Genomic DNA, 26,409 nt, shown 5'->3' with positions numbered 1-26,409 from the left:
ATTTGGTCCCCAAAGTCTTCAGCAAATACATTTAAAAAAAAGTTGGACATAAGACTGAAAACTCCAGCAAATCAACTACAGGTGATTTTAATATTTCGGAAATCTGTTCCAAAGTATTCCCACACAGAGCTATACAGTTGAAGTCGGAAGTTAACATAAACAAGTTTGACTCCAACCTAAGTGTTTCAACCACTCCACAAATTTCATGTTAACAAACTATAGTTTTGGCAAGTCGGTAAGGACATCGACTTTGTGCATGACAAGTAATTTTTCCAACAATTGTTTACAGACAGATTTTTTCACTTATAATTCACTGTATCACAAGTCTAGTGGGTCAGAAGATTACATTCATTAAATTGACTGTACCTTTAAACAGCTCGGAAAATTCCAGAAAATGTCATGGCTTTAGAAACTTCTGATAAATTATGTCAGTTAGCCTGAGTCAATTGGAAGAGTACCTGTGGATGTATTTCAAGGCCTACCTTCAAACTCAGTGCCTCTTCGATTGACATCAAGGGGAAATCAAAATAAATCAGCCAAGACCTCAGAAAAAAAATGTATAGACCTCCACAAGTCTGGTTCATCCTTGGGAGCAATTTCCAAACGCCTGAAGGTACCACGATCATCTGTACAAACAATAGTACGCAAGTATAAACACCATGGGACCACGCAGCCGTCATACCGCTCAGGAAGGAGACGCATTCTGTCTCCTAGAGATGAACGTACTTATGAGCGAAAAGTGTAAATCAATCCCAGAACAACAGCAAAGGACCTTGTGAAGATGCTGGAGGACACCGGTACAGAAGTATTTATATCCACAGTAAAACAAGTCCTATATCGACATAACCTGAAAGGCCGCTCAGCAAGGATGAAGCCACTGCTCAAAAACCGCCATAAAAAAAAAAACATTACGGTTTGCAACTGCACATGGGGACAAAGATCGTACTTTTTGGAGAAATGTCCTCTGGTCTGATGAAACAAAAATAGAACTGTTTGGCCATAATGACCATCGTTATGTTTGGAGGAAAAAAGGGGAGTCTTGCAAGCCGAAGAACACCATCCCAACCGTGAAGCACGAGGGTGGCAGCATCATGTTGTGGGGGTGCTTTGCTGCAGGAGGGACTGGTGAACTTCACAAAATAGATGGCATCATGAGGTAGGAAAATGATGTGGATATATTGAAGCAACATCTCACGTCAGTCAGTTAAAGCTTGCTCGCAAATGGGTCTTCCAAATGGACAATGACCTCAAGCATACTTCCAAAGTTGAGGCAAAATGGCTTAAGGGCAACAAAGTCAAGGTGTTGGATTGGCCATCCCAAAATTTGTGGGCAGAACTGTAAACACATGTGCGAGCAAGGAGGCCTACAAACCTGACTCAGTTACACCAGCTCTGTCAGGAGGAATGGGCCAAAATTCACCCAACTTATTGTGGGAAGCTTGTGGAAGGCAACCCGAAATGTTTGACCCAAGTTAAACAATTTAAAGGCAATGCTACCAAATACTAATTGTGTGTGTGTGTGTGTGTGTGTGTGTGTGTGTGTAAACTTCTGACCCTCTGGGGATGTGATGAAAGAAATAAAAGCTGAAATAAATCACTCTCTCTACTATTATTCTGACATTTCACATTCTTAAAATAAAGTGGTGATCCTAACTGACCTAAGACAGGGAATTAATTTTTACTAGGATTAAATGTCAGGAATTGTGAAAAACTGGGTTTAAATGTATTTGGCTAAGGAGTATGTAAACTTCCGACTTCAACGAATATAGATTATCGTATACAAAATGTAAGCAAGGTTTGAAATTATTAGGTTTTAGTCAAATTCTGTTCCGGCCTCCTGACCATCTGCTCAAGAAAAATATGAAAACTAAATTCCGGAGGGTGAATCTAGTTGATGATCCCTGACGTAGACTACCCTATCCACAGAGCCTACCAGCACTATCTGCCAGCTGTTGGTTAGAGTGTATGTGCCAAGACCAGAGTAGGCACATTTGAGACAAAACTAAAATCGGTAGAGTTGAAAATCCATCAAAACACATTGAACATTGGATTATTTGGTGAACGAAAACTTAAGTGAAAAAGTATATTGTATGCACTGTTATTTATCCGCAACAAGTCAGTTTGGTGGAAACACACCACTGGTGGAAAAATTCTGATATTTCCTTTGTGTGGATCCCCCAAAAATATATTTAAAAAAATTAGTCTCACCTTTCCACAGACAGTTCATATTAGTGTGTATCCCAAACTGTTCGGACGCTACAGACAGAAGTTGGCAGATCGGCTGTACCGACTTCAGACGAGTCACAAAACGCTTGTGGGGGTCTTACGAGCAAAACAGAGGACACCATCGTGTTAATGAGAGTCATCTTTCCAGACGGGTCATAGTAGTTTGTAGGCCAAACCTTTTTGACGCTACAGAAGAGTATTGTGTAGATCTTTGACAAACAATGACAATTAAATCATTTTTAATCCCACCTTGTAACACAACAAAATGTGGGAAAAAGTCAAGGGGTGTGAATACCTTCTGTAAGCATCGTGCATTTTTAGGCTATTCAAATAACTGAGATGGAACTCCTACATATTATTATTTTGTATTTTTTTTGTATTTAAAAAAATCGGGGACAGCCATGCATAAACCGATGAAGCGTAGCCTTCAGTCATATTCCTAGCCTATCAAATGGAGAGCGAGCGAGTGAATATAGGCTGTTTTTTTTTTTTAACAGCTAGACAAGACAGTAAGTCGCCCAACCCTAACCAGACACTGTGATATGGACAGGGTAAAGCAATCAAACACAGAGCAACAATATCATTTCATTTTAGTCATTAAGCAGATTCTCTTATCCAGAGCCTACAGGAGCAAATTGGGGTTAAGTGCCCTGCTCAAGGGCATATCAACACATTTTTCACCTAGTCGGCTCGGGGATTCAAACCAGTGTCCTTTCGGCTACTGGCCCAACGCTCTTAACCACTACGCTACCTGCCGCCCCATGAGAGCCAGCATGCTTACCAAGACAAATCACAAAGAAAGTAGAGCAACTGCATAGAGAGCTCCATACCAAGATGAGATGCACTACTATGGTGGTAACTATTAGTAGGATACACGGCTAGCTTCTCTACACTTTGTGGTGTAAATCTTCAGATCGGTCTTTACAACTTAATCATCAAAGCCAATGCGTAATTAAAACTGCCCTCATTCCCTGCAGGCATTTCAATACACCAAGAGTCAAGTCAATTGCCAGACCTCATCGAGAGACTATGCCCATGGTTAAAGACCTCCGAGGAGGCTTGTTACACCACAGTTCTGTCATCTGTTGACATGGGATCGGATCAAATACAACTACGCAGGTCATGGATTAGATAATATCCAACACATTGTGATGAAAACTGCAGTTTGCTTTTAAGTTTAAGAGGGCACTTTTAATATGGACAAAATAGCCTTGGGTGGAGAGAACCAGGGAATGTCTATTGAAATCAAAAGGACACTTTTAGCAGGCACCTGGGCAAGTAAAATTTGTTTTGCCTAACATTTTCTAATTTCTAAAAGTTTACCAACGCTCGGTACAGAATGTTCAGATTTGAAGGAGGTAGTGTTCAAACACATTGTGAGCCATTCCTGGCTCTATGGAATGGGGTCCAACCTAAAACATAACAGCAGGTATATGCATGTTAAGGCCATTCAAGTCTGCCATACGACAGCAGACATGAAAAATGTGCTTTATGAACCGAAGAGGAAGAAAAACAGTGATGTTGCATAATGTTGAGGGAGGGAGTAATGCATTTTACTGTGGCAAAGGCAAATAGCTCTGGTTAACGTCAAGCAGCTTGTATTGCACCCACAGACTGATCCTGCCTAGGCTTGCATGCAAGCATTTCACAAGGCATGTACCCAAAGAGAAAGGCCCTGAATGGGTGTTGTTCCAGGAAGCTTATGGCTTTAAAATAAAAAGTACAAAACCCATATCCCTACCCTATAGTATACTAGGCAATAAGACCAGTGCCTCCTATTCGACGCTTAACATCGGACTCCGCGCAAGAAAAACATATTGTTGGATATTTTCCTAGCAAATAGAATTAGAAGGACAACTGCGGAGCACTAATAGGCCTATATCGCAGTTATTAGCACTAGATCAATAAGCATGATGTAGGAAATACATTGACCTGGTTGTGTACACAGAGATCCGTGTCATATCAAACCAACAAAAAAGAACATGCTACAATAACATTCTACAAGTCTAAACTAAATATGACGATCAACAACGCAACTGGCTAGACGGCAAGACTGAAGCAGTACTTCCTTCAAAGGCAACAGTCAGCCATAAAAGTAAGGTTCTCCCCTGAGCTGGCACAAGATAAGCTGGTTATGTGGAAAGCACACACGATCCATAAACCTCTTAAGAATCTGCACCTTTTATCAATATTTGCTTAAAATTACATATCCAAATCTAACTGCCTGTAGCTCAGGATATGAAGCAAGGTTATGCATATTTTTGATACCATTTGAAAGGAAACACTGAAGTTTGTGGAAATGTGAAATTAATATAGGAGAATATGACACAGATCTGGTAAAAGAAAATAAAGAAAAGTTTAATTTTTTTCTACCATCATCTTTGAAATGCAGGAGAAAGGCCATAGTGTATTATTCCAGACCAGGCGCAATTTGGATTTTGGCCACTAGATGGCAGCAGTGTATGTGCAAAGTTAGACTGATCCAATTAACCATAGCATTTCTGTAAAAAAAAAAAAAAAAGGTATCAAGACTAAACCAATTAGGCACATTTGGGCATTAAGGCTTTCTTGGCATTTCAGCTCTGTTCTAACGGTCTGTAATTACCTGGCTGTGTTTTAGTGGTGCTAGCCTAACTGTTACAAAACCCAAAAGTCATGGAAATGGAAGGGTGAAAATGTAGTTCACAATAGTGTGAGAAGCATTTTATTCCACATAGTCGTTATCAAGATTTGATCTAGGAGCTGATACAAACTGTAAAACACTGATGAAAACCGGTTTACCTCCATCACTAACATTTGACAGAGTCTTGTCGTTCTCAAACAGTGATGCCACTTGTGGTAGTACTCCAAGTAGGGCTGGTACAATTACAGTCTAAACGACGGTTATGGATGAAGACAGTAAATAAAATAACCGCCATAACCATGGAACGAACAGCTGACTGGAGACGTGACGGCTGGGCATTCGTGCGGTTGAGTCAGTTTCTGCTGTAACATGGACTCCACAACGTGATGAAACTTTGTTGCTCCTTGCTAAAACATGCAAGCTGTTGCGGAAAACGAGTCTTCAGTAGCCTAGGCAACGTCCCCCTCCCTGCAGCCCCAGCACATGCAGTCAGGAGCGGAGGAGGAGAAATGTGTCTTTAAAAGCAAAAAATGAAGGGCTCACTGCTAATGACAATTATTGCAAAAATAACAGCATGGACACTGCAAACCCTGCATTTGACAGCCCTGGGGTGGTACAGGGAAAGTCCAACCTCAGGGCAGGGCTAAACCACAAAACTACGGGCCAAAAATAGCCTAGCGCTCAGAGAAAGTACACTAAACCCCGGTTATAGCCTGCTGCTTTGAAACCTTGCACGAAGGCAAACTCTTTGGCTGTGTAACTCCAGACCTCTCTTGTCCAGAAAACCTAAAAACACACACCGGTGGTTGAATTATTCAAAAGAGCACAGTGCTCCATTTATTCTGGGATAAGAACCTGAAGGGGAACACTGCCCAACTACAGCTAGAGGCTAAACATCACAGAGAGAGAGAGAAAGAAGAAACACTACACCTAACCCATATCTTAACCACAAAATAAAAAAAACATTTCCCACAAGAGAATGATTAACTGACTAGCCTAACAATTAATAAGCATACATTACTGGAGTCATTTCATAATGCCATATTTACAGATAACCTAATGTTCCTACTGTATTGTATATACAGTTGAAGTCAGATGTTTACATACACCTTAGCCAAATACATTTAAACTCAGTTTTTCACAATTCATGACATTTAATCCTAGTAAAAGTCCCTGTCTTAGGTCAGTTAGGATCACCACTTTATTTTAAGAATGTGAAATGTCAGAATAATAGTAGAGAATGATTTATTTCAGCTTTCATTTCTTTCATCACATTCCCAGTGGGTCAGAAGTTTACATACACTCAATTAGTATTTGGTAGCATTGCCTTTAAAATTGTTTAACTTGGGTCAAACATTTCGGGTAGCCTTCAACAAACTTCCCACAATAAGTTGGGTGAATTTTGGCCCATTCCTCCTGACAGAGCTGGTGTAACTGAGTCAGGTTTGTAGGCCTACTTGCTTGCACACGTTTTTCCAGTTCTGCCGAGAAATGTTCTATAGGATTTAGGTCAGGGCTTTGTGATGGCCACTCCAATACCTTGACTTTGTTGCCCTTAAGCCATCTTGCCACAACTTTGGAAGTATGCTTGGAGCCATTGTCCATTTGGAAGACCCATCTGCGACCAAGCTTTAACTTCTTATGGGCAGGTTGGACGGTAGCGTCCCACCTGGCCAACATCCGGTGAAATTGCATAGCGCGTAATTCAAACTACGGAATTATAAATATTTAACTTTCATAAAATCACAAGTGTAATACATCAAATAAAGCTTAACTTCTTGTTAACTTCACTGGAGTAGGGGGCAGCATTTGGAATTTTGGATGAAAAGCGTGCTCAAGAACACGCCTTTCTTGTTTCTCCTTTTCTATTGACGAAGCTTTTGTCCGGTTGAAATATTATTGATTATTTATGACAAAACAACCTGAGGATTGATTTTAAACATCGTTTGACATGTTTCTAAAAACTATTACTGTACTTTTTTAACTTTTCGTCTAGATGTTGAGAGCGCACTTTGTGCCTTTGGATTACTGAACTAAACGCACCAACAAAGCGGAGGTTTTTGGACATAGAAAGGGACATTATCGAACATTTGTGTAACATGGAGTCCTGGGAGTGCCACCAGATGAAGATCAAAGGTAAGTGATTAATTTTAACGCCATTTCTGACTTTTGTGACTCCTCCTTGGTGTATGGGTTCTCTGTGGCTTGGCACTGACCTAACATAATCGTATGGTGTGCTTTTGCCGTAAAGCCTTTTTGAAAACTGACACAACGGCTGGATTAACAAGATGTTTATCTTTAATCCTATGTATAAAACTTGTCTTTCATCAATGTTTATGATGAGTATTTCTGTAATTTGATGTGGCTCTCTGAAAATTCACCGGATGTTTGTTTGAGACAATGATTACTGAACATAACGCGCCAATTTCAACTGAGGTTTTCAGACATAAAGAGGGACATTATCAAACAAAACAAACATTTATTGTGTAACATGAAGTCCTGTGAGTGCCATCTGATGAAGATCAAAGGTTAGTGATTAATTTAAAAATCGCCATTTCTGACTTTAGTGAGCCCTCTCCTTGGCTGGAAAATGGCTGTATGGTTTTCTGTGACTAGGCTCTGACCTTACATAATCGTATGGTGTGCTTTCGCCGTAAAGCCTTTTTGACACTGTGGTTGGATTAACAAAAAGTTGATCTATAAAATTTTAATTATGGGATTTCTGTTGTTTTGAATTTGGCGCCCTGCAATTTCACTGGCTGTTGTCGAGGTGGGACGCTACCGTCCCACTTATACCAGAGAGGTTAATCCAGCCGCTGTGTCAGATTTCAAAAAGGCTTTACGGCGAAAGCACACCATGCGATTGATTATCTGAGGACAGCGCCCCGCATACAAAACCATGAAAAACGTATTTCAACCAGGCAGGTGCGACACGAAAGTCAGAAATGGCGATATAATAAATTCCTTACCTTTGATGATCTTCTGTTGGCACTCCAAAAGGTCCCAGTTACATCACAAATACTCCTTTTGTTCGATAATGTCCTTCTTTATATCCATAAAAACTCAGTTTAGCTGGTGCGCTTCAGTCAATAATCCACCCAGTCTCCCTCCAATGTATACAAAATGAATCCCAAACATTACTAATAAACTTTTCCAAACAACGTTTATAATCAAATCTTAGGTACCCTAATACGTAAATAAACACTACATTTTAAGACGGAGAATCGTTATTGTCTTTACCGGAGAAAAATACCAAAGAACGCGCATTCATTCACGCGCTTGGAAACACTACAGGCAAAATGAGATCCACCTAGAAAAACTACAATTTCTGGCTCATTTCTCCAAAAACCTGCCTGAAACTCTTTCTACAGACTGTTGACATCTAGTGGAAGCCCTAGGAACTGCAATCTGGGAGGACTTCGCCTTATAATAAGAGACAGCCATTGAAAATAGTGGTAGGCTGAATTATTTTTTTTTGGGGGGGATGGTTTGTCCTCGGGGTTTCGCCTGCCATATCAGTTCTGTTATACTCACAGACATTATTTTAACAGTTTTAGAAACTAGAGTGTTTTCTATCCAAATCTATGAATTATATGCATATCCTAGCTTCTGGGCCTGAGTAACAGGCAGTTTACTTTGGGCACGCTTTTCATCCGGACGTGAAAAAACTGCCCCCTACCCAAGAGAGGTTAACTTCCTGACTGATGTTTGAGATGTTGCTTCAATATATCCACATAATTGTCCTTCCTCATGAAGCCATCTATTTTGTGAAGTGCACCAGTGTCTCCTGCAGCAAAGCACCCCCACAACATGATGCTGCCACCCCCGTGCTTCATGGTTGGGATGGTCTTCTTCGGCTTGCAAGCCTCACCATTTTTCCTCCAAACATAACGATGGTCATTATGGCCAAACAATTCTAGTTTCATCAGACCAGAGGACATTTCTCCCAAAAATATACTGCTCAAAAAAATAAAGGGAACACTTAACCTGTTGGGGATAGGGGGCAGTATTGACATGGCTGGATAAAAAACGTACCTGATTTAATCTGGTTACTATGCCTGCACAGTAACTAGAATATGCATATAATTATTGGCTTTGGATAGAAAACACCCTAAAGTTTCTAAAACTGTTTGAATGGTGTCTGTGAGTATAACAGAACTCCTATGGCAGGCCAAACCCTGAGAAAATTTCAAGCAGGAAGTGGCCTGTCTGAGAAGTAGTGTTTCATCTTGGCTCTTTTTACTGAAGACTCAGGATCTGTGCAATAACGTGACACTTCTTACGTCCTCCATAGGGTCTCAGAGCCCGGGAAAACGTTGAACGATATCGAGGCAGGCTCTGGCTGAAACACTTTATCGCTTTTGGCAAGTGGCCACTCAGAGTACTATGGGCTTAGGCGCGTGCCCGCTTCGACCGAATGCTTTGTTTTCCTTTGTCTGTTTATGTAAACGCAGATTCCCGGTCGGAATATTATCGCTTTTTTATGAGAAAAATGGCATAAAAATTGATTTTAAACAGCGGTTGACATGCTTCGAAGTACGGTAATGGAATATTTAGAATTCTTTTGTCACGAATTGCGCCATGCTCGTAACCCTGATTTAGCCTTTAGGATAGTGTCTAGAACGCACGAACAAAACGCCGCTGTTTGGATATAACGATGGATTATTTTGGACCAAACCAACATTTGTTATTGAAGTAGAAGTCCTGGGAGTACATTCTGACGAAGACAACAAAGGTAAGAACATTTTTCTTATAGTAAATCTGACTATGATGAGTGCTAAACCTGCTGGGTGTCTAAATAGCTAGCCCTGTGATGCCGGGCTATCTACTGAGAATATTGCAAAATGTGCTTTCACCGAAAAGCTATTTTAAAATCGGACATATCGAGTGCATAGAGGAGTTCTGTATCTATAATTCTTAAAATAATTGTTATGCTTTTTGTGAACGTTTATCGTGAGTAATTTAGTAAATTCACCGGCAGTGTTTGGTGGGAATGCTAGTCACATGCTAGTCACATGCTAATGTAAAAAGCTGGTTTTTGATATAAATATGAACTTGATTGAACAAAACATGCATGTATTGTATAACATAATGTCCTAGGGTTGTCATCTGATGAAGATCATCAAAGGTTAGTGCTACATTTAGCTGTGGTTTGGGTTTATGTGACATTATATGCTAGCTTGAAAAATGGGTGTCTGATTATTTCTGGCTCGGTACTCTGCTGACATAATCTAATGTTTTGCTTTCGTTGTAAAGCCTTTTTGAAATCGGACAGTGTGGTTAGATTAACGAGAGTCTTGTCTTTAAAATGGTGTAAAATAGTCATATGTTTGAAAAATTGAAGTAATAGCAAATCTAAGGATTTGAATAACGCGCCACAGGATTCAACTGGCTGTTGAGTAGGTGGGACGCTAGCCCATAGAGGTTAAACAACACATCCTAGATCTGAATGAAATAAATAATCTTATTAAATACTTTTTTCTTTACATAGTTGAATGTGCTGACAACAAAATCACACAAAAATAATCAATGGAAATCCAATTTATCAACCCATGGACGTCTGGATTTGGAGTCACACTCAAAATTAAAGTGGAAAACCACACTACAGGCTGATCCAACTTTGATGTAATGTCATTAAAACAAGTAAAAATGAGGCTCAGTAGTGTGTGTGGCCTCCACGTGCCTGTATGACCTCCCTGCAACGCCTGGGCATGCTCCTGATGAGGTGGCGGATGGTCTCCTGAGGGATCTCCTCCCAGACCTGGACTAAAGCATCACCAACTCCTGGACAGTCTGTGGTGCAACGTGGCGTTGGTGGATGGAGCGAGACATGATGTCCCAGATGTGCTCAATTGGATTCAGGTCTGGGGAACGAGCGAGCCAGTCCATAGCATCAATGCCTTCCTCTTGCAGGAACTGCTGACACACTCCAGCTACATGAGGTCTAGCATTGTCTTGCATTAGGAGGAACCCAGGGCCAACCGCACCAGCATATGGTCTCACAAGGGGTCTGAGGATCTCATCTCGGTACCTAATGGCAGTCAGGCTACCTCTGGCGAGCGCATGGAGGGCTGTGCAGCCCCCCAAAGAAATGCCACCCCACACCATGACTGACCCACCGCCAAACCGGTCATGCTGGAGGATGTTGCAGGCAGCAGAACGTTCTCCACGGCGTCTCCAGACTCTGTCACGTCTGTCACGTGCTCAGTGTGAACCTGCTTTCATATGTGAAGAGCACAGGGCGCCAGTGGCGAATTTGCCAATCTTGGTGTTCTCTGACAAATGCCAAACGTCCTGCACGGTGTTGGGCTGTAAGCACAACCTCCACCTGTGGACGTCGGGCCCTCATACCACCCTCATGGAGTCTGTTTCTGACCGTTTGAGCAGACACATGCACATTTGTGGCCTGCTGGAGGTCATTTTGCAGGGCTCTGGCAGTGCTTCCCCTGCTCCTCCTTGCACAAAGGCGGAGGTAGCGGTCCTGCTGGTGGGTTGTTGCCCTCCTACTGCCTCCTCCACGTCTCCTGTGGTACTGGCCTGTCTCCTGGTAGCGCCTCCATGCTCTGGACACTACGCTGACAGACACAGCAAACCTTCTTGCCACAGCTCGCATTGATGTGCCATCCTGAATGAGCTGCACTACCTGAGCCACGTGTGTGGGTTGTGGACTCAGTCTCATGCTACCACTAGAGTGAAAGCACCACCAGCATTCAAAAGTGACCAAAACATCAGCCAGGAAGCATAGGAGCTGAGAAGTGGTCTGTGGTCCCCACCTGCAGAACCACTCCTTTATTGGGGGTGTCTTGCTAATTGCCTATAATTTCCACCTGTTGTCTATTCCATTTGCACAACAGCATGTGAAATGTATTGTCAATCAGTGTTGCTTCCTAAGTGGACAGTTTGATTTCACAGAAGTGTGATTGACTTGGAGTTACATTGTGTTGTTTAAGTGTTCCCTTTATTTTTTTGAGCAGTGTATAATCTTTGTCCCCATGTGCAGTTGCAAACCGTAGTCTGGCTTTTTTTAATGGCGGTTTTGGAGCAGTGGCTTCTTCCTTGCTGAGCGGCCTTTCAGGTTATTTCCATATAGGACTTGTTTTACTGTGGATATAGATACTTTTGTACCCGTTTCCTCTAGCATCTTGCCAGGTCTTTTGCTGTTGTTATGGGATTGATTTGCACTTTTTGCACTGAAGTACGTTCATCTCTAGGAGACAGAATGCGTCTCCTTTCTGAGCGGTACGATGGCTGCGTGGTCCCATGGTGTTTATACTTGCGTACTATTGTTTGTACAGATGAACGTGGTACATTCGGGCGTCTGGAAATTGCTCCCAAGGATGAACCAGACTTGTGGAGGTCTACAATTGATTTATTTCGATTTTCCCATGATGTCAAGCAAAGAGGCACTGAGTTTGAAGGTAGGCCTTGAAATAGATACACAGGTACAACTCCAATTGACGTCCATTAGCCTATCAGAAGCTTCTAAAGACATGACATTTTCTGGAATTTTCCAAGCTGTTTAAAAGGCACAGTCAACTTAGTGCATGTAAACTTCTGACCCACTGGAACTGTGATACAGTGAATTATAAGTGAAATAATCTGTCTGTAAACAATTGTTGGAAAAATTACTTGTGTCACGCACAAAGTAGATGTCCTAACCGACTTGCCAAAACTGTAGTGCTAAAACATAAGAAAAGCCCATTGGGCCTCAATTAACAGAACGCTAAGACAATTTGCACAAACTAATAGCGAAATCGTTAACCAAATGCTAACGTGCGAAAACGAACGTAAACAAAATTGCAAAGATAGGCAACTCGAGCTCAAAGTTAAGCATTGCTAATAGCTACCAAATGTCATTTTCAGTGAGTGTGGACATTTACAAGCAAAAGTGAATGAGCTAAATTGTGCAAATAAACAGAGTTGTGATGCCTCTTTCCTTCAGAAAAGCATGCATGTGTACACGGAGCAGAGTGGAAAAGAACGGAGAAAAAAATTAAAATAGAAGGACGCACAGGGGTAAAAGAAATGGTAGTTGTACAGACTACTCATCCAGAGATCTTTGACTTATAGCAGAAAGCCATACGATATCGATGGCAAACACTCAGTAGTGAATTGCATACAATTATTCTACTTTTAAGAGTACGAACCCCCCCCCCCCAAAAAAAGAAAGTTATCCTGGAATATTCAGAAAGTATAATTTCATCTACAAACTGATCCGAAATCAGCCAGAAGAGTGTGACCCTTAGGGATTTACTTCTGGCATGTTTTACTGTGACCCATGCCAGCAGCTCACCATCTGTAGCAGTCAGACTGCACTGTCCAACACCCAAAGGCTAGGCCTATTTCTAGCAGCAGTGTATCATGCTCAGCGTCTCTTACACACTCCTCAGCCAAACTGTAACAACACCCTCAACCCGTAGTTGAAGAGAGAAAACTCAAGGCAAGTGCAAAATACAACCAACAAAAATGTAAACGCAACATGTAAAGTGCTGGTCTAATGTTTCATAAACTGAAATAAAAAGATCCCAGAAATGTTCCAAACGCACAAAAAAAAACCGTCTCTCTTAAATGCGCACAAATTTGTTTACATTCTTGTTAGCGAGCATTTTATCATTTGTCAACATAATCCATCCGCCTGACCGGTGCGGCATATCAAGAAGCTAATTAAAGCGCATTACACAGATGCACCTTGTGCTGGGGACAATAAAAGGCCACTAAAATGTGCAGTTGTGTCACAACACAATGACACACGTCTCAAGTTGAGGGAGCATGCAATTGGCATCCAACTGGCCTCAAAACTGCAGACCACGTGTAACCACGCCAACCCAGGACCTCCACATTAGGCTTTCACCACCTGTAGGGAGGGGTGGCATTTCTGTCTAATGAAGCCCTTTTGTGGGGAAAAGCTCATTCCGATTGACTGGGCCTGGCTCCCAAGTGTGTGGTCCTATGCCCTCCCAGGCCCACCCATGGCTGCGCCCCTGCTCAGTCCTGTGAAATCCATAGATTAGGGCCTAATGAATTTATTTAAATTGACCGATTTCCTTACAGTGAGGGAGAAAAGTATTTGATCCCCTGCTGATTTTGTACGTGTGCCCACTGACAAAGAAATGATCTGTCTATAATTTTAATGGTAGGTTTATTTGAACAGTGAGAGACAGAATAACAAAAATCCATAAAAAAGCATGTCAAAAATGTTAAATTTATTTGCATTTTAAATGGGGGAAATAAGTATTTGACCCCTCTGCAAAACATGACTTAGTACTTGGTGGCAAAACCCTTGTTGGCAATCACAGAGGTCAGACGTTTCTTGTAGTTGGCCACCAGGTTGGCACACATCTCACAAGGATTTTGTCCCTCTCCTCTTTGCAGATCTTCTCCAAGTCATTAAGGTTTCGAGGCTGACGTTTGGCAACTCGAACCTTCAGCTCCCTCCACAGATTTTCCATGGGATTAAGGTCTGGAGACTAGCTAGGCCACTCCAGGACCTTAATGTGCTTCTTCTTGAGCCACTCCTTTGTTGCCTTGGCTGTGTGTTTTGGGTCATTGTCATGCTGGAATACCCATCCACAACCCATTTTCAATGCCCTGGCTGAGGGAATGAGGTTCTCACCCAAGATTTGACGGTACACGGTACACGGCCCCGTCCATCGTCCCTTTGATGCGGTGAAGTTGTCCTGTCCCCTTAGCAGAAAAACACTCCCTTAGCATAATGTTTCCACCTCCATGATTGATGGTGGGGAAGGTATTCTTGGGGTCATAGGCAGCATTCCTCCTCCTCCAAACACGGCGAGTTGAGTTGATAACAACGAGCTCCATTTTGGTCTCATCTGACCACAACACTTTCACCCAGTTGTCCTCTGAATCATTCAAATGTTCATTGGCAAACTTCAGACGGGCAGGTATATGTGCTTTCTTGAGAAGGGAGACCTTGCGGGCGCTGCAGGATTTCAGTCCTTCACGGCGTAGTGTGGTACCAATTGTTTTCTTGGTGACTATGGTCCCAGTTGCCTTGAGATCATTGACAAGATCCTCCCGTGTAGTTCTGGGCTGATTCCTCACCATTATCATGATCATTGAAAAGCCATGAGGTGAGATCTTGCATGGAGCCCCAGGCCGAGGGAGATTGACAGTTCTTTTGTGTTTCTTCCATTTGCGAATTATTGCACCAACTGTTGTCACCTTCTCACCAAGCTGCTTGGCGATGGTCTTGTAGCCCATTCCAGCCTTGTGAAGGACTACAATCTTGTCCCGGACATCCTTGGAGAGCTCTTTGGTCTTGGTCATGGTGGAGAGTTTGGAATCTGATTGATTGATTGCTTCTGTGGACAGGTGTCTTTTATACAGGTAACAAACTGTGATTAGGAGCACTCCCTTTAAGAGTGTGCTTCTAATCTCAGCTCGTTACCTGTATAAAAGACAACTGGGAGCCAGAAATCTTTCTGATTGAGAGGGGGTCAAATACACTGCTCAAAAAAATAAAGGGAACACTTAAACAACACACTGTAACTCCAAGTCAATCACACTTCTGTGAAATCAAACTGTCCACTTAGGAAGCAACACTGATTGACAATAAATTTCACATGCTGATGTGCAAATGGAATAGACAACAGGTGGAAATTATAGGCAATTAGCAAGACACCCCCAATAAAGGAGTGGTTCTGCAGGTGGGGACCACTTCTCAGTTCCTAAGCTTCCTGGCTGATGTTTTGGTCACTTTTGAATGCAGGCGGTGCTTTCACTCTAGTGGTAGCATGAGACGGAGTCTACAACCCACACAAGTGGCTCACGTAGTGCAGCTCATCCAGGATGGCACATCAATGCGAGCTGTGGCAAGAAGGTTTGCTGTGTCTGTCAGCGTAGTGTCCAGAGCATGGAGGCGCTACCAGGAGACAGGCCAGTACATCAGGAGAAGTGGAGGAGGGCATAGGAGGATAACAACCCAGCAACAGGACCGCTACCTCCACCTTTGTGCAAGGAGGAGCAGGAGAAGCAGTGCCAGAGCCCTGCAAAATGACCTCCAGCAGGCCACAAATGTGCATGTGTCTGCTCAAACGGTCAGAAACAGACTCCATGAGGGTGGTATGAGGGCCCGACGGCGACAGGTGGGGGTTGTGCTTACAGCCCAACACCGTGCAGGACGTTTGGCATTTTCCAGAGAACACCAAGATTGGCAAATTCGCCACTGGCGCCCTGTGCTCTTCACAGATGAAAGCAGGTTCACACTGAGCACGTGACAGACGTGACAGAGTCTGGAGACGCCGTGGAGAATGTTCTGCTGCCTGCAACATCCTCCAGCATGACCGGTTTGGCGGTGGGTCAGTCATGGTGTGGGGTGGCATTTCTTTGGGGGGCCGCACAGCCCTCCATGTGCTCGCCAGAGGTAGCCTGACTGCCATTAGGTACTGAGATGAGATCCTCAGACCCCTTGTGAGACCATATGCTGGTGCGGTTGGCCCTGGGTTCCTCCTAATGCAAGACAATGCTAGACCTCATGTGGCTGGAGTGTGTCAGCAGTTCCTGCAAGAGGAAGGCATTGATGCTATGGACTGGCCCGCCCGTTCCCCAGACCTGAATCCAATTGAGCACATCTGGGACATCATGTCTCGCTCCATCCACCAACGCCACGTTGCACCACAGACTGTCCAGGAGTTGGCGGATGCTTTAGTCCAGGTCTGGGAGGAGATCCCTCAGGAGACCATCCGCCACCTCATCAGGAGCATGCCCAGGCGTTGTAGAGAGGTCATACAGGCACGTGGAGGCCACACACACTACTGAGCCTCATTTTGACTTGTTTTAAGGACATTACATCAAAGTTGGATCAGCCTGTAGTGTGGTTTTCCACTTTAATTTTGAGTGTGACTCCAAATCCAGACCTCCATGGGTTGATAAATTGGATTTCCATTGATTATTTGTGTGATTTTGTTGTCAGCACATTCAACTATGTAAAGAAAAAAGTATTTAATAAGATTATTTCTTTCATTCAGATCTAGGATGTGTTGTTTAACCTGTTATGGCTAGGGGGCAGTATTTTCACGGCCGGATAAAAAAAAGTACCCAATTTAATCTGATTATTACTCCTGCCCAGAAACTAGAATATGCATATAATTATTAGCTTTGGATAGAAAACACTCCAAAGTTTCTAAAACTGTTTGAATGGTGTCTGAGTATAACAGAACTCATTTGGCAGGCCAAAACCTGAGAAGATTCTGTACAGGAAGTACCCTGTCTGACCATTTCTTGGCCTTCTTGATTATCTCTATCCAATACAGGGGATCTCTGCTGTTACGTGACACTTCCTACGGCTCCCATGGGCTCTCAGAAGGCGGCAAAAAGCTGAATGATATCGAGGCAGCCCCTGGTTGAAAAACATTAGCGCGTTTGGATAGTGGCCAGTCACAGTACTATGAGACTCAGGCTCGTGCACGAGGGGATCCCATGCTTTTATTTTCTCTCTCTTTTGTACGTAAACACGCTTTCCCGGTCGGAATATTATCGCTTTTTTACGAGAAAAACTGCATAAAAATTGATTTTAAACAGCGGGTGACATGCTTCGAAGTACGGTAATGGAATATTTAGAAATGTTTTGTCACGAAATGCGTCGTGCGCGTGACCCTTATTTACACTTCGGATAGTGTCTTGAACGCACAAACAAAATGCCGCTATTTGGATATAACTATGGATTATTTTGAACCAAACCAACATTTGTTATCGAAGTAGCAGTCCTGGGAGTGCATTCTGACGAAGAACACCAAAGGTAATCAAACTTTTCTAATAGTAAATCGGAGTTTGGTCAGGGCTAAACTTGGTGGGTGTTTAAATAGCTAGCCGTGATGGCTGGGCTATCTACTCAGAATATTGCAAAATGTGCTTTCACCGAAAAGCTATTTTAAAAATCGGACACCTCGATTGCACAAAGGAGTTCTGTATCTATAATTCTTAAAATAATTATGTTTTTTGTGAACGTTTATCGTGAGTAATTTAGTAAATTCACCGGAGGTTTGCGGGGGGTATGCTAGTTCTGAACGTCACATGCTAATGTAAAAAGCTGGTTTTTGATATAAATATGAACTTGATTGAACAAAACATGCATGTATTGTATAACATAATGTCCTAGGTGTGTCATCTGATGAAGATCATCAAAGGTTAGTGCTGCATTTAGCTGTGGTTTTGTTTTTTGTGACATTATATGCTAGCTTGAAAAATGGGTGTCTGATTATTTCTGGCTTGGTACTCTGCTGACAATCTAATGTTTTGCTTTCGCTGTAAAGCCTTTTTGAAATCGGACAGTGTGGTTAGATAAAGGAGAGTCTTGTCTTTAAAATGCTGTAAAATAGTCATATGTTTGAAAAATGGAAGTTTTTGTATTTTTGAGGAATTTGTAATTCGCGCCACGCCTATCATTGGATATTGGAGCAGGTGTTCCGCTAGCGGAACGTCTAGATGTAAGAGGTTTTTAAGTGTTCCCTTTATTTTTTTGAGCAGTATACTTATTTCCCTCATTAAAATACCAATCAATTTATAACATTTTTGACATGCGTTTTTATGGATTTTTTTGTTGTTATTCTGTCTCTCACTGTTCAAATAAACCTACCATTAAAATTAGACAGTGGGCAAACGTACAAAATCAGCAGGAGATCAAATACTTTTTTCCCCTCACTGTATATGAACTGTTGCTCAGGAAAATCTTTGAAATAGTTGCGTTTATATTTTATTCAGTATAGCTACCACACATCTACCAGATGCGGTATAATTAAATGCAGTCGCTCAGTGCGTTCGGAAAGCATTCAGACGCCTTGACCTTTACCACTTTGTTACGTTATACAGCCTTATTCTAAAATGTATTAACCTCTCTAGGGTAGGGGGCAGTATTTGCACGGCCGGATAAAAAAAAAAACGTACCCGATTTAATCTAGTTATTACTACTGCCCAGAAACTAGAATATGCATATAATTGTTTGATTTGGATAGAAAACACCCTAAAGCTTCTAAAACTCATATGGCAGGAAAAAAAACCTGAGAAGATTCCAAACAGGAAGTGCCCTCTCTGACCATTTCTTGGCCTTCTACACTCTCTTTATTGAAAACTGAGGATCTCTGCTGTAATGTGACACTTCCTACGGCTCCCATAGGCTCTCAGAAGGCGGCAGAACGTTGAATGATGACTTTGCAGGCCATTGCTGAAAAACAGTAGCGCATTTGGTAAGTGGTCGATCTGAGAACAATGAGACGGGGGCGCGCGTGCACGTGAGGAGACCATTTTAGATTTTTTGTCTTTGAACGAAAACAGGGTTTCCCGGTCTGAATATTATCGCTTTTTTTACGAGAAAAATCGCATAAAAATTGATTTAAACAGCGTTTGACATGCTTCGAAGTACGGTAATGGAATATTTCGATTTTTTTTGTCACGATATGCTATGTAACTTACCCTTCGGATAGTGTCTTGAACGCACGAACTAAACAGAGGATATTTGAACATAACTATGGATTATTTTGAACCAAACCAACATTTGTTATTGAAGTAGAAGTCCTGGGAGTGCATTCTGACGAAGAACAGCAAAGGTAATCCAATTTTTCTTATAGTAAATCTGAGTTTGGTGAGTGCCAAACTTGGTGGGTGTCAAAATAGCTAGCCCGTGATGGCGAGCTATCTACTCAGAATATTGCAAAATGTGCTTTTGCCGAAAAGCTATTTTAAAAATCAGACATAGCGATTGCATAAATGAGTTCTGTATCTATAATTCTTAAAATAATTATGTTTTTTGTGAATGTTTATCGTGAGTAATTTAGTAAATTCACCGGAAGTTTGCGGTGGGTATGCTAGTTCTGAACGTCACATGCTAATGTAAAAAGCTGTTTTTTTATATAAATATGAACTTGATTGAACAAAACATGCATGTATTGTATAACATAATGTCCTAGGAGTGTCATCTGATGAAGATCAAAGGTTAGTGCTGCATTTAGCTGTGGTTTGGGTTTATGTGACATATGCCAGCTTGAAAAATGGGTGTCTGATTATTTCTGGCTGGGTACTCTGCTGACATAATCTAATGTTTTGCTTTTGTTATAAAGCCTTTTTGAAATCGGACAGTGTGGTTAGATTAACGAGAGTCTTGTCTTTAAAATGGTGTAAAATAGTCATATGTTTGAGAAATTGAAGTAATAGCATTTCTAAGGTATTTGAATATCGCGCCACGGGATTCCACTGGCTGTTGAGTAGGTGGGACGATTTCATCCCACATACCCTAGAGAGGTTAAATAAAAAAATCCTCAATGACAAAGAGAAAACAGACATTTCTGCAAATGTATTAAAAATAAAAAAAACAGAACTTATTTGCATAAGTATTAAAGCACTTTGCTATGAGAATCGAAATTGAGCTCAGGTACATCCTGTTTCAATTGATCATCCTTGAGATGTTTCTACAAGTTGGAGTCCTCCTGTGGGAGAATAAATTGATTGAACATGATTTGGAAAGGCACACACACGTCTATATAAGGTCCCACAGTTGACAGTGCATGTCAGAGCAAAATCCAAGCCACGAGGTCGAAGGAATTGTCCTTAGAGCTCCGAGACAGGATTGTGTCGAGGCACAGATCTGGAGAAGGGTACCAATAAATGTATGCAGCATTGAAGGTCCAAGAACCTAGTGGCCTCCATCATTCTTAAAAACGGACAAAGTTTGGAACCACCAAGACTCTTCCTAGAGCTGGCCGCCCAGCCAAACTGAGCAATTGTGGGACAAGGGCCTAGGTCAGGGAGGTGACCAAGAATCTGATGGTCACTCTGACAGTGCTCTAGAGTTCCTCTGTGGAGATGGGAGAACCTTCCAGAAGGACAACCAACTTTGCAGCACTCCACCAAATCAGGTGTTTATGGTAGAGTGGCCAGACAGAAGCCACTCCTCAGTAAAAGGCACAGCAGCCCACTTGGAGTTTTCCAAAAGGCACCTAAAAGGACTCTCAGATCATGAGAAACAAGATTCTCTGGTCTGATGAAACCAAGATGGAATTCTTTGGCCTGAATGCCAAGCGTCACATCTGGAGGAAGCCTGGCACCATCTCTACGGTGAAGCATGGTGGTGTCAGCATCATGTTGTCTGGATGTTTTTTCAGGGACTGGGAGACTAGTCAGGATCAAGGGAAAGATGAACGAAGCAAAGTACAGAGAGATCCTTGATGAAAACCCATTCCAGAGCGCTCAGGACCTGAGACTACGTGAAGGTGCACCTTCCAACAGGACAACGACCCTAAAACACACAGCCAAGACAATGCAAGAATGGCTTCGGGACAAGTCTCTAAATGTCCTTGAATGGCGCAGCCAGAGCCCGGACATGAACATCTCTGGAGAGACCTGAAAACAGCTGTGCAGAGACTCTCCCCATCCAATCTGACAGAGCTTGAGAGGATCTGCAGAGAAGCATGGGACAAACTCCCCAATTACAGGTGTGCCAAGTTTGTAGCGTCATACCCAAGAAGACTTGAGGCTGTAATCGCTGCTAAAAGGTGCTTCAACAAAGTACTGAGTGCAGGGTCTGAATACTTATGTAAATGTGATCAGTTTTTTATTTTCAATAAATGTGCAAAAAAAAAAAAAAGTTATTGCTTTGTCATTATATAGGGTAGTGTGTAGATGGGGGGGGGGGATCCATTTTAGAATAGGGCTGTAGCGTAACAAAATGTGGAAAAAGTAGGGGTCTGAATACTTTCTGTGATTAGAGTTCGGAGCAGTCTGACCATACGTTGGATTGATGCCTTTCTAAAAACAAATTACTGTGTACACCCCTCAAGTGTGCTTAGTCATGACAACCCAGCATACGAGCCTGACTATGAATAAAGGCTGCTCTTCACCGTGGTCAATCAATAACAGTGTGTTTATGGTACTGACCACATTGAAAATAAGAAACTGATGCATGTGTTAATGGCATAACCCAAAACCATAGGCAAAGACACACCTACGCAACTACTTCAATTTAAAAAGGCACATGACATTTAGCAACCGTCCTCATTTATTGTTTGTCTGTTTTAACAAGAAATTAAGCTAACTGCCCATATAAAGCATGTCTATGTCCCAGAAAGTTGACTGTTGTATACAACATTTTCTTGTCACATTATGGCATATTAGGCAACAACCGTCCCAGTATAGGGACACCGATCCTGAGGTTTTAAGGGTATTTTACCAAGCCCTCAAGACCAGGGTTTTCCTGCAGTCCTTGGATTTGCATAATTGATGTCAGAAAAGAGGTTACCATTTGAAACATGCCAGACATATAGGTAACCTTTATGGGAGGCAAAGTGAAGACTGCAAACAACAGGTACAAATGAGAGCAGAGGCAAAAGACATTGTAGTGACTTTGAAAAAACTAAACGAGAGCTTTTAAGGCACAGTATGGTACCTCAGAAAACTCACTTTACATGTTCCGATAAAAAAAAAAAGTGGTCACCAACTAGTAGTCTCCAAGACATTCAGTCAATCACCCAAAATTTCTGCAAAAACATTTTTTCTTTTTAATTAATAAAAAAAATACAGCGCTGTTGACGATAGGTGCACTTGATTCAGCAGCCCTAGTGCCGGGAAGGAAAAAAAGTGTTCCCATTTTGAACCATGTGTGTTTGAAGGTCGAACTCCACTTACCTGGCAGGCCCGGAGAGCAAATTAAGTCCACTTATAGGGCTACCGCTCTCCAATCAGATTGGAGACAGTGATCCGAGTTCAGTTACCTCATGCCATAGACTGTAAAAAGAAGCCTTGAATGCACAGCAAAGTTGATGTGAGATTTCAAAACCTTCAAAGCCACGACTAGAGAGACTCAATGAATACAGCAAAGAGCTGCTGTTTTTATGAGTAAGTTCATGTGTAAGTTGTTATTCGGCCCTGTCAACACTTTGTTCAACCCTTTATAAAGCCATGAAATGTGCGTTTTCCCTACTTCCACTCATGCTACAACCAGCTGCAATGAATGAGTATAGCAAAGTGTTTCCGTTATTATTTGCGGCTTGTGTCTTATTTAATATCAAGGAATATTGCGCTTTCTCTGGTCTCGGAGGCAGAAATAATGCAGTGCGAGTTAAATTTCGCCATCAGCTGGAAGACTGTGTCCCCTTTTCTCAGCGGAATGAGGGAGAGCGGAGGGGACGGTGTCTGGTGAGAGGCAGCCTCACGGCTGCTCCCTCCTTCCCCTCAGACTGACCATCAGATGCAGGCCAACAGTCCAGTAACAAAAACGTATACATTGTGCTCACTCAGCTGTGCCACAAGTAATACAAATGATCTATTACTAGTGTATACCAAAAATGTTTAAACAGTCTGACAAGAACAACATTGGCAGGGCAATTCAAGCACAGCTGTGATAATGTATTGGGCCTATAGCCTACTGCACAAACCTTATTGCTACAGAACTGCTTTTAATTGGTTAATGTTGCATAGGCTTAAGTTTAAATCATATTACAAAAAAAAAATAAAAAAATATGGTAGAGCTCAGCTTACATTTTGACTCAAAGTGACCTGGACTCAGAAAAGGTTGGTGACCACTGCTATAAAACGATAAGGCCTAAAATACATGTCACAGGCAGCAGTCTATGCATTGTAATTAGAACACATTTCTGATTTAATCCAGCAGTAATAGTTGAGAGCTGCATTCCGGGTCTAGTTGAGAAGTAAAAAAGTAGCGCTATGAATGAAGTAATATCCCTCTTACGAAACACTCGGTTTCAACCTCCAGTTTGTGCACTCAGTTCCTTTTTATATCTATTTGACTGATAACCTGAGTGCAACAAAGTCACACACAGGTTCTGTACCCTCACTGAAACATTACATAATCAACATCAAGAAATTAGATAAGTCCAACACCTACATGAGCAGCGTAGGGGGAAGTTTAGCAGGTGTGCAACTGCAGGGGTGTTCACATATTGCTGTTTGCGTAGGTTGAGTTCATTGGACATACTGGCATGTCTACACCTAGATAAACTACAGTTATCACATAATGATATGGAAATCTTAATCCAAGAGAAGCCAATTGTTCACTGTGTACAGTTCAGAAGGCAGGCAACCAGCCTTAGCTGTTGTGAACCTCATGTCAGCCTCTGACACAAGCTCCATGGCTGACTGAACATGAGAACTGCTGTTCCCAATACCAAGATGCAGATGGAAAGAAAATAAAAATACCTTGGTGCCGTGTGCTGCACACACACGTGCAATCTAAAACAGAGGAACGTCCAAATGCCTTTCTCCGGACTCTAAATGTGCGTTTACACGCAACATTCTTCCCCCCGCCTACTGACCTCTCTGGCTATATGCAGCCAAGCCATGAGAATAAACTGGCCTTCTAAGCTCTTCATAGACCAGGACCATTTCTGAGAAGCACCATAACACCGAAGCGGGTCACGGAGGTGTGTTACGTAACACCGTTTCAACATTTCACATACTTGTTAAATTGGAAGCGTAGGCCTATATATGGTAGTGGCCAAAAGGATTAGACATCGAGAATTTTCCATGTGTCTCATCCGGAAACATGTAAAACATTAACGGCATTCTTGTTCATGTAAACATTTCTGTTCCTTCAACAGGTTACGTAATGTAGGCCCATTTGGGTGTGACCGTCTGATGGTTAACAGAGGCAGTGCAGGAAAAGTGTTTGCATGCCGTCAAGCTCCCTCTGAAAAACCTGCAGGTTATTACAGGGCCCTTTGTTCATATTACATAATGGCCTAAATGCATAAAGCTCTGGACAATAGACTAACCCTTGTGAAATGCTACCCCTGTATCTTGGACTGGTCAGCGCTTAATTGGTAGCCTAACTGGAGTTGTCCTGATTTCTCATCCCAACTTTTAAAATATTTCTATGAAGATAAAGGCATGAACAACACTTTATTCATGTAGTCAGGTCACAGTACTAAACTGTATTATTGTGAAGTAAAAGGGCAGGCCCAACCTACCTGTAGTAGCGTGACTGCAGGTACGTGGAACACACAGCTTTGGACACATGGCTGGCCGAGCCAAAGTCGATCACTTTCACCCGGTAAGGCTGTCGCACCGGGTCCACCAGCATGATGTTCTCTGGCTTCAGATCAGCGTGGATCAGGCCCAGGCTCTTGAGCTTCTTCAGCGCAGTGGCCACCTGCTGTAAGACCGGCCGGATCACCTTCAATGGCAGCGGGCTGAACTTGTTCTGCTTGAGGAAGTCATAGAGGTTCTGCTCAAGCATCTCAAACACCAGGCAGGTGTGGCTGCGGTGCTGGAAGCACTCAAAGGCCCGCACCAGGTTATGCTGATCTGCGTTCTCGCCACTCAGACGGGCAAGGATGCCCACCTCTATCTGGCCCTGTCGCGCGTACGATGGGTGGTTCTTTAGGATCTTGATGGCCACGACCTCTCCTGTGCCCCGCTTCCAACACTTCACCACCTGTCCAAAGGTGCCGCGCCCCAGGAACTCCAGCACCTCGTAAGTGTTCTTCATGGAGCACAAGACCTCGTGCTGCACCAACTGGTAGTCCCCATCCCCGACCGCATTGCGAGCCCCAGTCCCTCCCCCATTCTGTTTGCGGGGCACTCCCCCCACCGTGTTCCCTATATTAGTTTGCAACATGGCAGGTATCATGGAAACGTCCTCCACTATCTGCATGGCTTTCCCACTGTTCTCCGGGTGCTCACCCTGACGTTTCAGCCCACATTGCAGGGGGCTTTTCAACGAGTTCAAACCTCCCCCGCTCTCTATCTCCTCACCTCCTTCACTGCTGCTTCTCTGGCCACAGTCCCCTCTACCCAGTCTGACTGCCCCTGTAGCTCCACTGCTGTTCCGGCTTCTCTGGACAGTTGCCTCGGTCCTGGGTCCGAGGTGTTTTTTGGAGCAACTCACTGTGTACTTCTTTCAGGGATGCAGCGGCCTGCAAAGATATGTCCTGCCCAAACAGGGGTCTACAAGATGTTGAAGTTTGTCTTAAATGGAGGATATTGGTAGGCTGGGCAATGCCAAGGTTTATTCCAATTATATAGGTCGACAGGGTCCAATCATAAAACAAAACAGCTGTTGAGCTCAACTCTGTTTCTTCACACTGCAAAAGGCACTCGTTTGTGTTTGATAAACATGTGGTGGGTACACCAACATTGAGGCCATACCTGTAAGAGAGAAAGAATGGGAATGATTAGTTTACAACTACCCCATCTCTGGTTTTGCAGGCAATAACTATCCAAAATACATTTTTCTTCACGCTGTATAATAAAACTTAGCCAGCCACGTTGTTGTTACGTGGCTGATTGTTAGGCCACCTCAACACAATTTCCAACAAAAATTGCTATGGAGGAGGCAATTAGACATTTCAGTTAGATCAGATAGCATGTGGTTTCCAGAATTTCCATCGGTTCTCCATAGCAAGCTCTACCGGGGCACATTCAGCAAAAAAGTAAAACCATATCAATGTAACGAGGGGGGAATCCCATCCCTCTGTGGGCGAGCTATGCTGTGTCTGTCTCCCTCAGGTAGGAAAAGCAGAGCAAGCAAAAAAGGGAACTACAGTAGATGGGGGGGGGGGGCTTTATTCAAAACAGCAAACTATGTGACACTAGAC

General features: G+C 42.8%; 1 protein-coding gene across 1 annotated transcript in view; it reads right to left on the bottom strand.

Annotated features, from left to right (window-relative positions):
• The window catches only part of LOC106573228 (homeodomain-interacting protein kinase 3), a gene marked incomplete at its 5' end in the record, with an annotated part of 52,089 nt that extends 26,377 nt beyond the window's left edge, over positions 1-25,712 (bottom strand). The window contains one exon of the mRNA XM_014148069.2: positions 24,781-25,712. Within this exon, the coding sequence (XP_014003544.2) occupies positions 24,781-25,712 (932 nt within the window). The remainder of the gene's footprint in view (positions 1-24,780) is intronic.
• Positions 25,713-26,409: the final 697 nt, after the last annotated feature.

Source organism: Salmo salar, chromosome ssa16 (genome assembly GCF_905237065.1).
Source record: "Salmo salar chromosome ssa16, Ssal_v3.1, whole genome shotgun sequence".
NCBI lineage: Eukaryota > Metazoa > Chordata > Actinopteri > Salmoniformes > Salmonidae > Salmo > Salmo salar.
Note: the sequence above shows the minus strand (reverse complement) of the source record. Positions and strands in the feature narration are given on the sequence as shown.